Source organism: Hoplias malabaricus, chromosome Y (genome assembly GCF_029633855.1).
Source record: "Hoplias malabaricus isolate fHopMal1 chromosome Y, fHopMal1.hap1, whole genome shotgun sequence".
NCBI classification, from domain to species: Eukaryota; Metazoa; Chordata; class Actinopteri; order Characiformes; family Erythrinidae; genus Hoplias; species Hoplias malabaricus.
Window position 1 is genome coordinate 1,866,596 of NC_089820.1, and position 14,556 is coordinate 1,881,151.

The 14,556-nt window shown below is 40.4% G+C and overlaps 1 protein-coding gene across 1 annotated transcript in view; it reads right to left on the minus strand.

Annotated features, from left to right (window-relative positions):
- LOC136678359 (interleukin-1 receptor accessory protein-like 1-B) overlaps positions 1-14,556 on the minus strand; it is a 479,144-nt gene that overhangs the window by 161,825 nt on the left and 302,763 nt on the right. The window contains exon 6 of the mRNA XM_066656394.1: positions 9,390-9,464. Coding sequence (XP_066512491.1) covers positions 9,390-9,464 — 75 coding nt within the window. The remainder of the gene's footprint in view (positions 1-9,389; positions 9,465-14,556) is intronic.

Here is a 14,556-nt window from a genome sequence, read left to right on the forward strand (position 1 = left end):
ACATGTTGGAGTTGTGGTTGTGATCAAGATCTAATCCTCTGGACCTGACTAATGCAACAAGATTCTCACAGGGATGTGCCAATATCTAGAAAAAGAAAGCATTCCCAGAAGAAAAGAGGCTGTTAGTGCAACACAGGTGTCAAACGTTCTAGTAATGACCTTGATTTCAGATTGGGACACAAAGGATGAGCAAGTGTTTACAACTTTGGGACATAATGAGTAATTATGAGGATCAAATCTGACTGATTTCCCTGTGTTAGAATGACATTTCTTTGTTGCAAATATTGAAAATAACATCTTGTATAGGTTGTTTTCAATCAAGTGATTCCAGCAATGCATGAAATCCAGATGGAGGGCAAGTGGAGAAGGACAGAAAGGCATAGATGGAGGCAAGAAGCCTGTATTGTCTAATTTTAGGTGATATAATGAGAGTAATGTACAAACAAGATCACAACATATGTTGTGGAGATCAATTTTTATGTATGATCATTTTTAATCATCTGTCTCAAAAATTACAAAATTATTGAGCCATACAACTTGTTTTCACCTGTTGGGTCTACCTTGGTATCGACTGTTGTGTGGACTTTTATTGTCCTGTGGTGAAACCGAGAAACGAAATCAGAGCAATATGATGCCTCTCGACATTAACGTTACGGTTCCATCAGGAGTGGACACCCACAGAACTTACCATACTTGCTCCCTTAAATGGCACACAATCAATCAGTAATCCCTTTCCACTTTAAATGTTGCAATAGGTACATTCTGGCGCCTTCAGCATCATTTAAGGTGGAATGGGAACCTGATTGAAAATTGGTGAGTAATGGTGTAGTTCGAGTTTACATTGACACATTTATGAACCAAAGTAAAAAGTAAGTAAGTAGAAGTAAATAAATAAATAAATAAAGTGACATATGATGCATATTTGACTTTTATTTTTTGAACCAGTCATTAGAGTTGGGCGTAATGTGTTTACCAGGAGGTAGTTTTACAAACTGGAAACACAGTGAGAGGTGATAAAATGAATAAATATGTCAAACCAGCAGAGGAAATTCCTCCATTTTATGAAACAAAAAGATCTGCTACAGAGAGAATATGTTAATAGGTTTGTCCTCGGCTCGTTGTTTTATTTTAACTTTTTGTGTTCGTATGGCAATCACAATTGTAATGAACCTCTCAGGCCGTCTATGTCTGCTTGTTTGGTGCGCACCCGAGTTCGAAAGTGAGCGTTCACACCTACTTTAACGAATCTCACTAACAGAGCAATCACACCAGGGTTCATTGTAAGCCCTAAAAAGCTGACTTTGGCCTCATGCATTTGTGAGAAGTGAAATCTGTATTTTCCACAACTGTGCTGGTGCTGTGTGTGCAGGTTATAGATTTAAAACCACATCTACAAGAAATACAACTAAATTAGAACGAGAAGCTTCTGAATAACAAGCTACCCTGACCGCAGGTGGCAGCTCGAAAGCCGTTTTTGCTGCTGTTTTTCAGTCGAATTCTTGCATTTTTCTTCCTCATGAACAACTTTTGGCACTGGATACAAGCTCCTAGTTTATCAGACGAAATGATTTTGAGCGACTGTAAACCACAGGCCTTATGAGAGCATGTGATAGAGCTCCCAGTGTATAAAATCACTTCCAGCCCTCTGCAGTTCGTGCAGTGACATGACATCATTTGCAAACAACCTATTTGAACTCTGGAAGGGACTGAACTGGATTGACTGTTGTAAAATATTGGTGCTGCTTTCTGTTTTACTTGAAATGTGTCTCATGAGTGTTGCAAGGAGTTGTTAGAGAATCATTTCTCTACGGTTGTAGTGACATGTCAGTCACATAGCACAGCAGAAAGTAGACATAAAGCTTTCATATTTTACATTTGTATGTTTACACAAAAGACAGCTTGCTCAAACCAGGTTGAAACTCAATCTAATATCTTACCAATTCATTTCACGTTGTCACAACGACGTTGGTACCTTATGAAAATGGACAGTCTTTGAGCTGGTTGTGGATAATGGCATTATATTAAGAGAAATTGAAAATAAACCAAGAATTTGAAAAAGGATCAAGCTCATTTGCTGATAACCATTCCATTAGGATACAGCTGGGTCAGCACTGATTCTAGCCCACTGGACACCACAGCCCAGAGTTTTGTTTGTGAGATAATGAAGGACTATAAACTATTTGTCTATTTATTTATTCAAAGTGCTTGAATAACAGGTTGAGGGATTGCTTGAATTATTGATTGAGAAGGAGAAGTAAATGAAAGCATTAGGTCTTGTTTGACTATGCTGAGAATCCCTGTCTTAATAAAGCAATAAACCAGGAGATGCATTGCAGTGAATTTTAAGGCTGTTTTTATTAGGCTCATTGCAAAATTGGTCACCTTCAACTATCTGTTAGAAAATGACTGCAGTGCAAGACCTTATGTGTCTTTTTGTTTTTATGTAACAGTGACAAAAAAAACCCCTCAATAAATAGCATTTTTTCTCTGCACTTACAGATTTAAAATCTTTGTGATGCTCCACTGACCTGTTAAAAAGAAACACTCACACATAGCAGAATTAAGTACCATGCAGAATTAAGTACCATTTGGTAATTATTTTGCTCCTGGGCTCCCCCTACAATTGCAGATCCAACAACAAAGGCTCTTCTCTCTATTACAGGTTAGAGTTGGCAACCAAGACAAATAAAGGATATGCACTAATACTAACTCCAGTTAATGTGTGAGGTATGTGGATTGTGTACGAATTTGTATTATAGCTCTGATATGAGAAAAGTTAGTAATAATAATAATAATAATAATAAAATCATTTATTATTATTATTAATTCAATCATTCATTATCTGTAACCCTTATCCAGTTCAGGGTCGCGGTGGGCCCAGAGCCTACCTGGAATCATTGGGCACAAGACAGGAATACACCCTGGAGGGGGCGCCAGTCCTTCACAGGGCAACACACACACACACACCTATGGACACTTTTGTGTCGCCAATCCACCTACAAATGTGTGTTTTTTGGACTGTGGGAGGAAACCAGAGCACCCGGAGGAAACCCACATGGACACAGGGAGAACACACCAAACTCCTCACAGACAGTCACCTGGAGTGGGACTCGAACCCACAACTCAGGTCCCTGGAGCTGTGTGACTGCGACACCACCTGCTGCGCCGCTGTGCCACCCCTTATTATTTTAAATAAACCTTTTAATCACCACAGTAACTAAAATCTCCTCAATCACTTATAAAATAAAGAACATTACATTAATGGATCGGACTGGTCCTCAGATGCCCTAAAGCAATACTTCATTTTTCTTGCTTTTCAGAACCGTCCTGGCACCAATATACAAAAGCATTCTCAGACTTCATTGTCATCAGGGCAACAAGCAATGCTGGGCTATCACTGCGTCTGAATAAAAAAAAAAAAAAAAAAAAAAGAGAGAATGAAGCACAATTTACCCTAACCACCGTTGACCCACTTGCCAATAGGGCCCTTGTTGAGTTCTTGACAACTGCACTTCCTCCTTGTTTTTATCTCTCAAGTCATGCAGTCAGGCAGAAAGAAAAGGGAAGTGGCGCTGCCATTTACAGCGTGACTCATGCACTGGACTATAGCAGCCTCTGGTGCGCTCTGATGTCAGAAATCATCGCCGGAGCTGAATGTCAGGTGTCGCGGGGTGGAAGGCAGGCGCTTGGGGTGTTTGTGAAGAATGACAGCAAAGAGGCAGAGAGCGCTGCCTGATCAGAGAGAGAGAGAGAGAGAGAGAGAGAGAGAGAGAGAGAGAGAGAGAAACAGAGAGTGAGGGGAGAAATAGAAGGAGAAGAGATAAAGGAGGGAGAAAGCATGCAAGAGTGTGCATTCGAGGGAAAGAGAGAGGGACACCGAAAGAGCGAGAATCATACATACATACATACATATATACATATATATATATATATATATATATATATATATATATATATATATATATTCAAGTTTGGCGTGTTCTCCCTGTGTCTGTGTAGGTTTCCACCCACGGTGGATGGTAGGTGGACTTGCTATGTGTGAGTGTGTGGTGCCCTGTGATGGACTGATGCTGCCTACAGTGTGTGTTCCCGCCTTGCGCTCAGTGATTCTGGGTAGGCTCCAGACCCACCATGACCCTGAACTGGATAAGCGGTTACAGACAATGAATGAATGAGTGAGATAAAGCAGTAGAAAGTGGAAGAAAAAGAAAGAGGAAAAGAAGTAGAAATGAGAGACCAAGCATGAAAGACTGCACTCAAGAGAGAGAAAGACAGCGAGAGAGAGAGAAAGCGTGAGGCAAGTGTGTGCACCCGAGAGGGGGAGAGAGATATGGGGGACGAATAAGAGCTTTTAGGGGAGGAAATGAAAAAATTCAGTCAAAAGAAGAAAAGCAGGATGTATATGGCACAGAATGTGAGGCAAGAATGTCAGCGGGGCACAAGGGATGGGGCAAAGGATGACAGAGAATGATTTCTACATAAAAAGCTGAATGTGAAGCGTAATCAAAAGATCACAACCACAATTCCAGAAACATCTCTCTCTCTCTCTCTCTCTCTTCCTCTCTCTCTCTCTCTCTCTCTCTCTCTCAGTTTGAAGTGGCTGCAGGGTTATATTCCTTTCAGTATCCTCTGCTTGAGATAAAGAGAGATGGGGAATGGGGGACTGGTGGTCATCAATTGTCCAGTTGAGTTGATGGGCACTAGCTACTGAAATAATACTCAACTATTGTCTGTTTGTTTGTGTTTTTTTTTCTCTTCATTTTCCACAAGAATGCCCACATCTGCTGACTGTCCAGAGCAGTAAAACCCTCCATCCCCTAAGCTTAGCTTGCACAAGAGCACAAACATACACATGCACACACATACACACACACACACACACACACACACTAACCCTACTCTGGCGAGCCACTCTGGTCTCCTGCCTAGCTTGGCTGATTCCCGTGTCGAAAGCGCTGGTGGACATCTGAATGAATCACACTTGTGCTTTTTCCTCGACAGTATGACACCAAGCAGCTGGTCTTTAGAGCTACACTGTGAACCAAGACCCAACGTCAAAGGCTTGCCTTTATTAGCCAAAGCTGTTCGCTCTCTACCACATCAAACTTGCTTTTTATATTATTGAGTTAAACATTAGCTACACATTTAATTAAATATGGATCATTAAATAAAAAGCAAATGGATGTTCACCACCATGATTCATAATTAATTATGCCCTGATGTTTGGGGTAAGTGAAGCAGCAGCATTTGAATGCATGTGAATCACACTACAGCTGCATCCCAATTGCGTGCTTAACACTAATTCTAACTAGTGTTTGAGTATGTAGTGTGTATTATAGTCAAAAGTGTCAATGTTGAGTGTAGAAGACAAAGAGGGGTTTCTCACATCTGGTGCCTTCTGGCTGTGTCCCAAATAATGCCCTACTCCCTACGTTGGGATTTGAAAGCATACTACACTCAGACCATGAAGTAGATATTACACAAAGGCACATGAAGCTTATTTCGAATATAAATTGTTTTATTATCTGACATAAAATCTGTCGAACTCAGTTGTTTAAGATTAGTACATTGCATATACTCTATAGTAGGTTTAATTCCTACGATTGGCAGGAAAATTGTGGGGGGTGGGAGTGAAGCAACAGCACCGTGGGTTAAACCGTCACAGATGGGTTAAATATGGAAAACACATTTCTTTGTATGTTGTACTTTGTAGTACGCAATTGGGACACAGCCACTGAGTGCATGTATCTGGCACACATTATATATGTCACACAGCAGCAACACAGACAGACCAAAATTAAAATATTAAATTGATGTTGACATTGACCCATTCTGATCATGCACCTCTAGCTGATGGAAAACAGACTGAAAGATTATAAGAAATTCTCTAATACATCGACACTAAGCACCTACTGCATTCGCATTGTTGGCTCACCTTACAGGCTTCGCAAATTTGTGGTAGTCAGTGTTGAAGAAACACCAACTTTATCTGTTGCAGTTGTACGCAGGTTTTCATGCCAAATCCAAGTTCCACTTGTTTAATTGGTCTCAGTCTGCAAAACAATGATTGACTTTGATGTTTGCTGATAAGATTGGTGACCCCTGCTTTAATGCTTCATCAATGGTCAGATTCTGATTAAAATAATTTTATAGCCTGGATATTTGTGGTTATCTATTTTCAATCCAGTATATTCATGGACATTCATAAGAATAAGTAGGAATGAAAAAGCAATGCAAAGCAAATACACTCATTCCAGCAGCGCACTCAATTAATATCTGGTGAGTGGTGGCCCTGTGGTAATCTTTTTTATCACTGATGAATTGCAAGCGTTTTCTAACCCGTCTTCTGGGATTCCCAGACACTCCAGATGCAACAGATAAGAATAGAACAACAAAATGGACCATCTTTGGGTCCCTGCGGATAGTTTTTGAGAACCACTGATGTATGGGGTAGAAAGATGTTAAACTGTGCAGCAATAAATGGGCTACAGTCTGTAATTATATTAGGGGTAAAACAGTTTTAAAGCGCATTTTATTTGGGTGTGTAACATAACCTGATTTTAGTAATTTAGCAATCGTGAATGTAACGTATTAATAATTCATTTTTAGATTTAAAAATGTAATTGTAATACAACAGTCATTTATAATACTACACAACAGGTACCATAAAATGTCAAATGAAAAAAGAGCAGAAGAATGTTTAAATTTGTACACCTAATATATCTAAAATGAGCACCAATATGTTTGGTGTATCTGATAAAAGGCCATTAAAAGCACAAGGCAGGTGTAACTCTATCTGTTTAGATAGAGATACAAAGATTTTAAGTGGGAGTAGTGAGGTTAGACTCATACTAAAACTGAATGTCATAGTGCTGCACAGCAGAAGGATACAGAACAGCCACAGACAGAACCCGCATATCAGCTCCTGCCAAGTGACAAACCAGAAGCAGGCAAAACTTTCTGGTACTTTCCGATTGATCTATAGCAAAGACACGGAACCTGACCGATGCAGAATCTTCTGCCGTAAAGTCCATTTGAGGCGAGCGCTGGGGATATACGGCCCTTCAGGGGCAAGTGACACTTGGTTGAAGGCTTGTCATTCGTCATCTTGGCAAGCCCAGCTGAGACCGGCCCAAATTGAGCATGCCTCAGAGGCGGGAACCAGGCGCCGAAACAAGTCACTGTCGTTGGATATTTGCAAGTGCTGTCAACAAACATCAGCAGTTCATTCTGCGTCAAAGCAGAGAAAAAGGGCTCAACAGCAGGTGAGGTTAAAGCTGGCATACAGCTACATGAAGTAATCACACAGCATGTGCATGGTTTCATCAGAGCCTTAGGCATTTGGTTTGTTGTCAGTGCTAGTGTTGCTTATTTCTAACATTCAGTAATGGATAAGACTGGGAGTCCCAGTGTACTGGGCACTGGAAGGGGTGGGTGGAAAGACTATTACAGTCCTATTGGCAACATTAATCACCAAAGAACATTCTGCTACTGTGCTTCCACTGCAGCTTTGTCAAATGCCTTGAAATCAAAAATGTTCATTTACTTATGTTGCAACTCCTAGACTGCAGAGTGTGGGCAGCTAAAAGCAGTGTTCTTGATTTTAATCATCATTTGCTAGCGCTCTGGTCTGTTTGCACCCTGGAAAAAGGTCTGGTATTTGGACGCAGCCCTGGCCTGAAATGGCTCAGGAACCTTCTTCCTCTGTTGCCTGCTCTGCCATAATAAGGCCTTGTATATTTCTAATACAGAATCTTCAACCACAAACAAGCCGCGGTCGACTTTTATTCAAACACAACGTCCCACTTTAAAAGAGCTTCTATGTTGTGAGAAATGTAGTTCTCTTGAATCGTCTATGTTGCCTTTAAGCCTGACTAGTGTTCATAGAGTATATTGTAGCTCTTGATCCACTGACCAGCTGTGAATCGATTGCACAAGAAATATATCTCCTGGGACAAAGGCAGGGGTTACAGAGAAGCAAGAAATAGGTGTTGATTAATTCAGACCAGCAGTTTGCATTCATCACTTAGTTTCCTGCGGTTGAGCTTGGGGGTGGTTTCTTTACATTAACACTTGCCATCGCCCCCCCCCCCCCACCTCTCCCTCTCCCCTACTCTGTGACTTTCACTCCCTCTCTTTCTCCTTATTTTCTATCTCACTGGCTAAGCCTTGCTCATTTTCTCATTCTCTCCAGTTTGTGGCTCTCCCTCTTTCTCTCTGGGGTACCCACGCCTAATTAACTGTCAAATGTGGCCATTTATGTTTCCATACTTTATGAAGAAATGAATATCAAGCACTTCTCCAAGTATCTTAAATAGTAAGAATAAATTGTGAAAATATCCATGAGGACTAGAAGGTCTTCATGCACTATGTGTATAAGAGCGCAGGGCTGGATGAGTCTGGGCAAATGCATCGCTTTCATGTCCTTTGCAATATATTTCATGAAGCTGTGCTTATTTTCCAGAGTAAGCACTGGCTGATCTCGCGGCGGGGATGCGGAGTGGAGCTGCCACTCATCTGAGATTCCCCCCATTTTGCCTTCAGGCTGCGTGTCATCCTTCAGCGCTTTCAACTGCGCTGACATCGAAACTGGAGGCGTATTAATTCACGTTACGTCATTTCCAAAGCGCTCTGAAGTGCTCTTAAACCTGTCTTTAGAAGGATACGTTTCCCTACCCTCCATTCTCTCTCTCTCTTTTTTTTTAAACCATCTTTCTCTTCCTAACGAAGCATTATCAGGCATTTTCGGCACAAAGCCGCTTCTCCCCGGCCTTCTCCGATGTGCACAGACCATGACAAATTAATTTTCAAAGGTGGAAGCCATAATGGACCATTTTCATTCCTTTTATAGACCTGCCTTTGACCAATTGCTGCTTGGCCAGCCTGTTCCCATGAGGCAGCGGTGATCCAAGCCTGGTTAGCTCCTCTAAAGCCTGTCATTCATGCTCAGTGCCACTCATACACCTGCAAACTAGCATCAAGTGCAAGATCATATAAAGGCCCATTGTCTTGATAAAAAAAGGTGGAAGTCTCCTGCATTATCCAGAACATCAAACACACCTCGTACTTCCCGCTTCCCACTGCACCTCTGCTGTTTGTCATGCACAGTGCGTCACACACCATGTGGCGGTGGACAATGCCAGGACACCAGCAATATGGGCAAAACACAATCGGCCGCCAGCGCGGCCAAAGCGTCACACGTACATTCTCGCAGAAAGCACTTTTTTACCATATGGGACTCCAGACAGGGTCATTATTAATGTCTATCATTTACGTGATTCATTTGGCAGAAGGAAACTAGTGGACCCCAGCGGCATTTTCAAAGGACAGCGCAGTTTCAATGAGGCAGGTATCAACAAGCTGCATAAAGAAATCCCCAGCATTCTTACCTAACTGCATCTCCATGACAGTCAGTTTGTTTTCCGCAGGAAAGAGGATCTTCGGAGGCTTGTCGGTCAAAGGGGCTGTAAAAGAGGGAGAAGAAGAAAGAAAGATGCACAAATAACATTAATTCAGTGTCAACACTCAACAAAACAACCCACCTTTAGTCACGGTGGAGAGTAAAATTACCCGGGCCCAATCCACTGAAGAGGAATGAAAATACAGACATGGTAAAATAGGCACCGAGGGGAAGGCATAAATAAGACTCACGCTCTCTAAGGCGCAGAATGTAATGGGCTTTTCCAAACTTGGCCTGACAACCATTTCAACTCGACTAATGGTTTCAGTACCTTCAGGGACGCAACACGTCAGTGATTAAGGCAAGGGATGTGCCACAGAACCAACACGGATTAAGGTCAGATACTGTGCAGCGCGTGCTGACTGCAAACTAGCACTGCACTATAATATAAACCCAGGAGAAGGTTTATTCTTATTTATAGTGGCTTGGAAGAGCAGAGAGCCAACTAAGGATTTCTCAGCTGGTAGGCCGCTTCGGAGAAAAGAATCTCCCTCCAAATAGAGGATAGTTCAAACGTTTGATAAAGATGGAGGAGAATGGTTCTAAATAATACATTCCTGTACCTATTGCAACTGTTATTTGGACAGACAGATCAAGGTTGTGGAAAAAAAAAGAAAAGAAATAAAAATCAAGACAAAGAGAGGGATGTAGAGGGAGGTAAACGTATCTTAGCACATTACGGCCTGTCACCATGCGGCAAATCTCACAAGCACTAGGTGTCAGAAATGCTCCAATTTACTGGCGTGGACTCTAGCAAATAGTGAGAGTTTGCATGGAGCAGAGCCAAAGTCAAAAGTACCGATGCCAGAGACACTCAAGTTGTCATTTCACATATTCTACTGCAACAGAGAACACTTACGAAGTATTAAAAAAATCCCATATGTTTTCATGTTGCAAAAAATGAAGGGAATCAATGAATTAATACAATCAAATGCACACTGATTTCTATTTTTTTTTTACTTAGTCTCCTCATGTCTGAGGCCATAAACACTGAACAATCACTGGATTAGGAACACCTACCTTATATCTACACTCATTGTTCATTTGATCAGCTCCACTGACTATACAGGAGCGTTTTGTAGTTCTACATTTACAGACTGTAGTCCACCTCAGTGTCACTGCTGGACTGAGAATACATCTACTTTCCATCTACAAGGGGGACCAATGAGGTAGCTGTGTCTAACTGAGTGGACATCGGACACTGTGTTTAAAAACTAAAGCAGCACTGCTGCATCTGATCCACCCAAACCAGTTCAGCACACAGCAACACACGACCACCACATCTGTGACACCACCACCAAAAACGTACCTGCTCTCTAGTGGTCCTGAAGAGCAGGGTGAAATGAGGAAAAGAAACTCTGCAGAGAAACAGGTGGACTACAGTCTGTAATTATAGAAGGGAATTAATTGTTTCTGTAATGTTAAGAAAATATACAGCACTGTGCTGTAAGTTTTAGGCACCAGAGATTATGAGATTTAAAAAGCTGTTAATCTGAGGAGTAAGTGTTTATTTTGCTAAAAACAAACAAACAAACAACGAATAACGCACAACATTAGAATAAAACCAAATAACATTATTCCATATTCACATGTGATATTCTGTGTGTGAATGTGTTGGTTTAACTTTTTCCAAATCTCTCCTGGTGATAATACGGGTGACAGTCCGTATTATTTGAGGTTTTTACAGATTAATAAATAATAAATGACTTTAAATGATGTGCTGTTGATTTAACAAATTCATGCAATCAAAGAGAATCTGAACAAAACATTATTCTTCAAACTCACTCTCACCTACAACTTTAAAGGAAAATATTATCTTATATATATTTTCTTATATATATATATTTTTCTATCTTATATTTCTTATTCTTATATCTTTTTTTGTTGTATTTACTGTAATTAAATATAACTGTAAATAGCCACCACTCTTACTGAGAAGGCATTAGTTTAAATATATATTTAATTACCTTAGGTGCCTAATACATCTGCACAGTACTGTATATATCGTGTAAATATATCTGCCTATGCAACCTACAGTTAAGCTCTGCCCAGTAACTCGAATGAATACATCGAATTAAGAATAAAATAAATCTAAAGTCAATTAATTCATTTGATTTCTGCTTTATCTGCTTTATTCTGTTCAGTCATGGTGTGTCTGAAGCCCACACGGATTCATCGGGAACACTCACTTATGAACACATTTGCACAGCCAGTCTACCTACTCACATGTATTTTTTGTACCATAGGAGCACTGGGAGGAAACCGACGCAGACACAGGGAGAACACACCGAACTCCGAGCACACCTAACAGAACGCACACCGAGCAGGGCTCGAACCCACAATCACAGGACCCTGGGGCAGATACACTAGAGCTGTGATACATCCTGCTGCGCCTAAATGCCGCCCTAAAGTCATCATTTATACCTTTAAAGGTCCATCCGAAATAATAAAATAGTATATATTTTATGAATTACACACCTTGGAGGGGCATCAGTCATTTGCAGTGTGATACACACTCACACATTCACTGAGACACTCACACCTTTGGACACTTTAGAGTGGCCAATCCACCTATCAACGTGTGTTTCTGGACAGTGAGAGGAAGCCAGAGAACCTGGAGATTACGTAGATGAAGAACTGCCAAAGAGAAAATAAGCTCCCACTGTATCTTGACATTTGATTAATTTGCGCTCTAATTTAATTTCTCTCCTGATTTTAAATAGGTTTTTATTTATAAGTTTTCTTTCCTAACTTTCTGATCTACCTTACAATGTGCCACATTAGATTATATGGTCAAACTGTAGACACGCCTGACAATCAAATGTGCATGGGTTGGATGAATATTCATGGCCCGTTTAAACCCCCACTCATTAGCATGTTTTAATATATTGCCCATACATTTTGAAGCTGATTGTGACATACAATAAGCACTTTCCTTGGATGTAACTTGAAAGAAATATTTTAAATGAAAAATGAAATGACATCAGAATTATATATCAGTTTATATAATCACAATAAGCCATCTGTTACTTCACTTCCAGTAAACCATGCCTCTTGCACTAAGACTAGAAGCATTTAAACACATAATATTGCTGTTAGTGTTACATTTCTCAAGCAAATGAAACATAATAATGTCTAACTTTATGATCAGGGCCATATCCTGTATATCGAAATAGCCTAGAGGGTTTATAAAAGAATTATATAGTTTACAACAACATAATTTCAATTCTACTTACATTTACAGTAAAAAATATTTATATTTCAGTTTTTAAATTGAAATTGGGAAAATTATAAATAACCAATACTCTAAATAAAATGTCCGTTTCTGCATTTAATTTAAAAATGAAACAATACTTTTGAAAAAGATGTGTGTATTAATATAAGGTGCCTATGACTTCTCGTGTAGTTGTGATTGACTTGCTTCACAGTAAGTTAAACGGTCCTACGCTCGCAGCATATCCTGCAAGCTGATTGGCTAGATTTGCTGGAGGGTGGGACTTTATCAATAACCAGCAAGCTGACTGGCTCTTTTTGCTAAAGGGAGAGATTTTATTAGTAAACAGGCTTCATGCTGAGTGTAATGAGAATTCCGTTCCATATTTCAGATGGTGCTCGGTCTCCTTATTTATAATATTTCTGGTTTTACCGCACACAACGCTGTCATTATGAAAGTGCCCCAAGAGTTTTTGGAATTTCCTCCCATGGGCTTGTTTTTACTGGCCTCAGAACAGCAGAGTCTGGAGCACTGCCCTGTGTGTGTGTGTGTGTGTGTGTGTGTGTGTGTGCGTGATTAAATCAAGTCACAGTTCTCACCATAATGCAGAGATCTGATTGGCTGAATAGCATAAAACATGTGCTTTAAAGGGTAGTACAATTACACCAGTTATAACACTAAATTTATTATATATACCAAAAGTACTGGTAGATTTTCAACAGTTCCTACCATCTTATAAACCAGACAATCTCACTTTAAATTTACTACACCAACATTTTTGGATGAAGTTTGTTTGAAAAAAAATCATGTGCTGCTATCTGATGCCTTTTAAACACCCCTCCAAACACCTAACCTTGACCTATTACCCATTTAAGGACCCCCACAAGGTCCAAGTTGACATCTGATGGCCATCATACCGCACAGGGCTGCACTAGAGGCAAAGAAACCACTCGAAATTCATAGTTTATATTAGATCAGCATGGATCATGCCCCCTCTGGAGCACTGCCACTTAAAATGTGCACCTTGTGTCCCTCCCGTTGCTTTCTTATGATGCAGATACATTTGTAATGCAGAGTGTATAGCAGAGTTGCGGCAGGTTAAATACACGCGTGTGCTCTGCTGATATGATGACTGACCTTTATGGTAACAGCAGAGGTATACAGTGCATATGAGAATACTGATTCTGCCTTCTGGATGATTTTTAGCACAGCACTCGGGTCGTCTAATGTCTCTGTCTGTCTGTCTGCTTCTTTCTCTCTCTCTCTCTCTCTCTCTCTCTCTCTCATTCCCCAAGCGTTCCTTGTAAGTGTGGCTTAGTGAAACATTTCTGGCAGAAAAACACAGGCCAATTAGCAAGCCCAATCATGGTCAGAGTTGAGGATTTCTCTCTCAATCCTTGACATATTTTTCCTTTTTTTTATATTTTGCAGGGGAGGAGACTCATTATGCATGTACTTTTTACCCTGTTAATAAAATGTTGCATTATGAAGATGACATTGAAGAACATAAGCAATTGCAGAATAATGATAAGAAGTTGGCCTAAGTGCCGCTCTACTGTTCAGAATCAGTTGCCTAATTGAGCCGAATGTATTATAGAGAGAGAGGCTTTTAAACCAGGCCTCTTCTGTGACCTCTACCAGTGTCTAGTGCTGGAAAAGGGCAGCGTAACCCTAAATTATAGAGCTTAGAAGGCTTGCAGAGTGTACTTTTTATTTCTGGTTTCCTGCAACTACTACTTTCTCAACAACAAATCAGTAGCATGACAGGCTTCACACTAAGGAAGAATTAACTGTGACGTATAACATTTACATATATTCAAATGTATGCTAAATAAATATGAAAGCAATTATTGACACAAAGTAGGTTTCATAAATTCTGCTC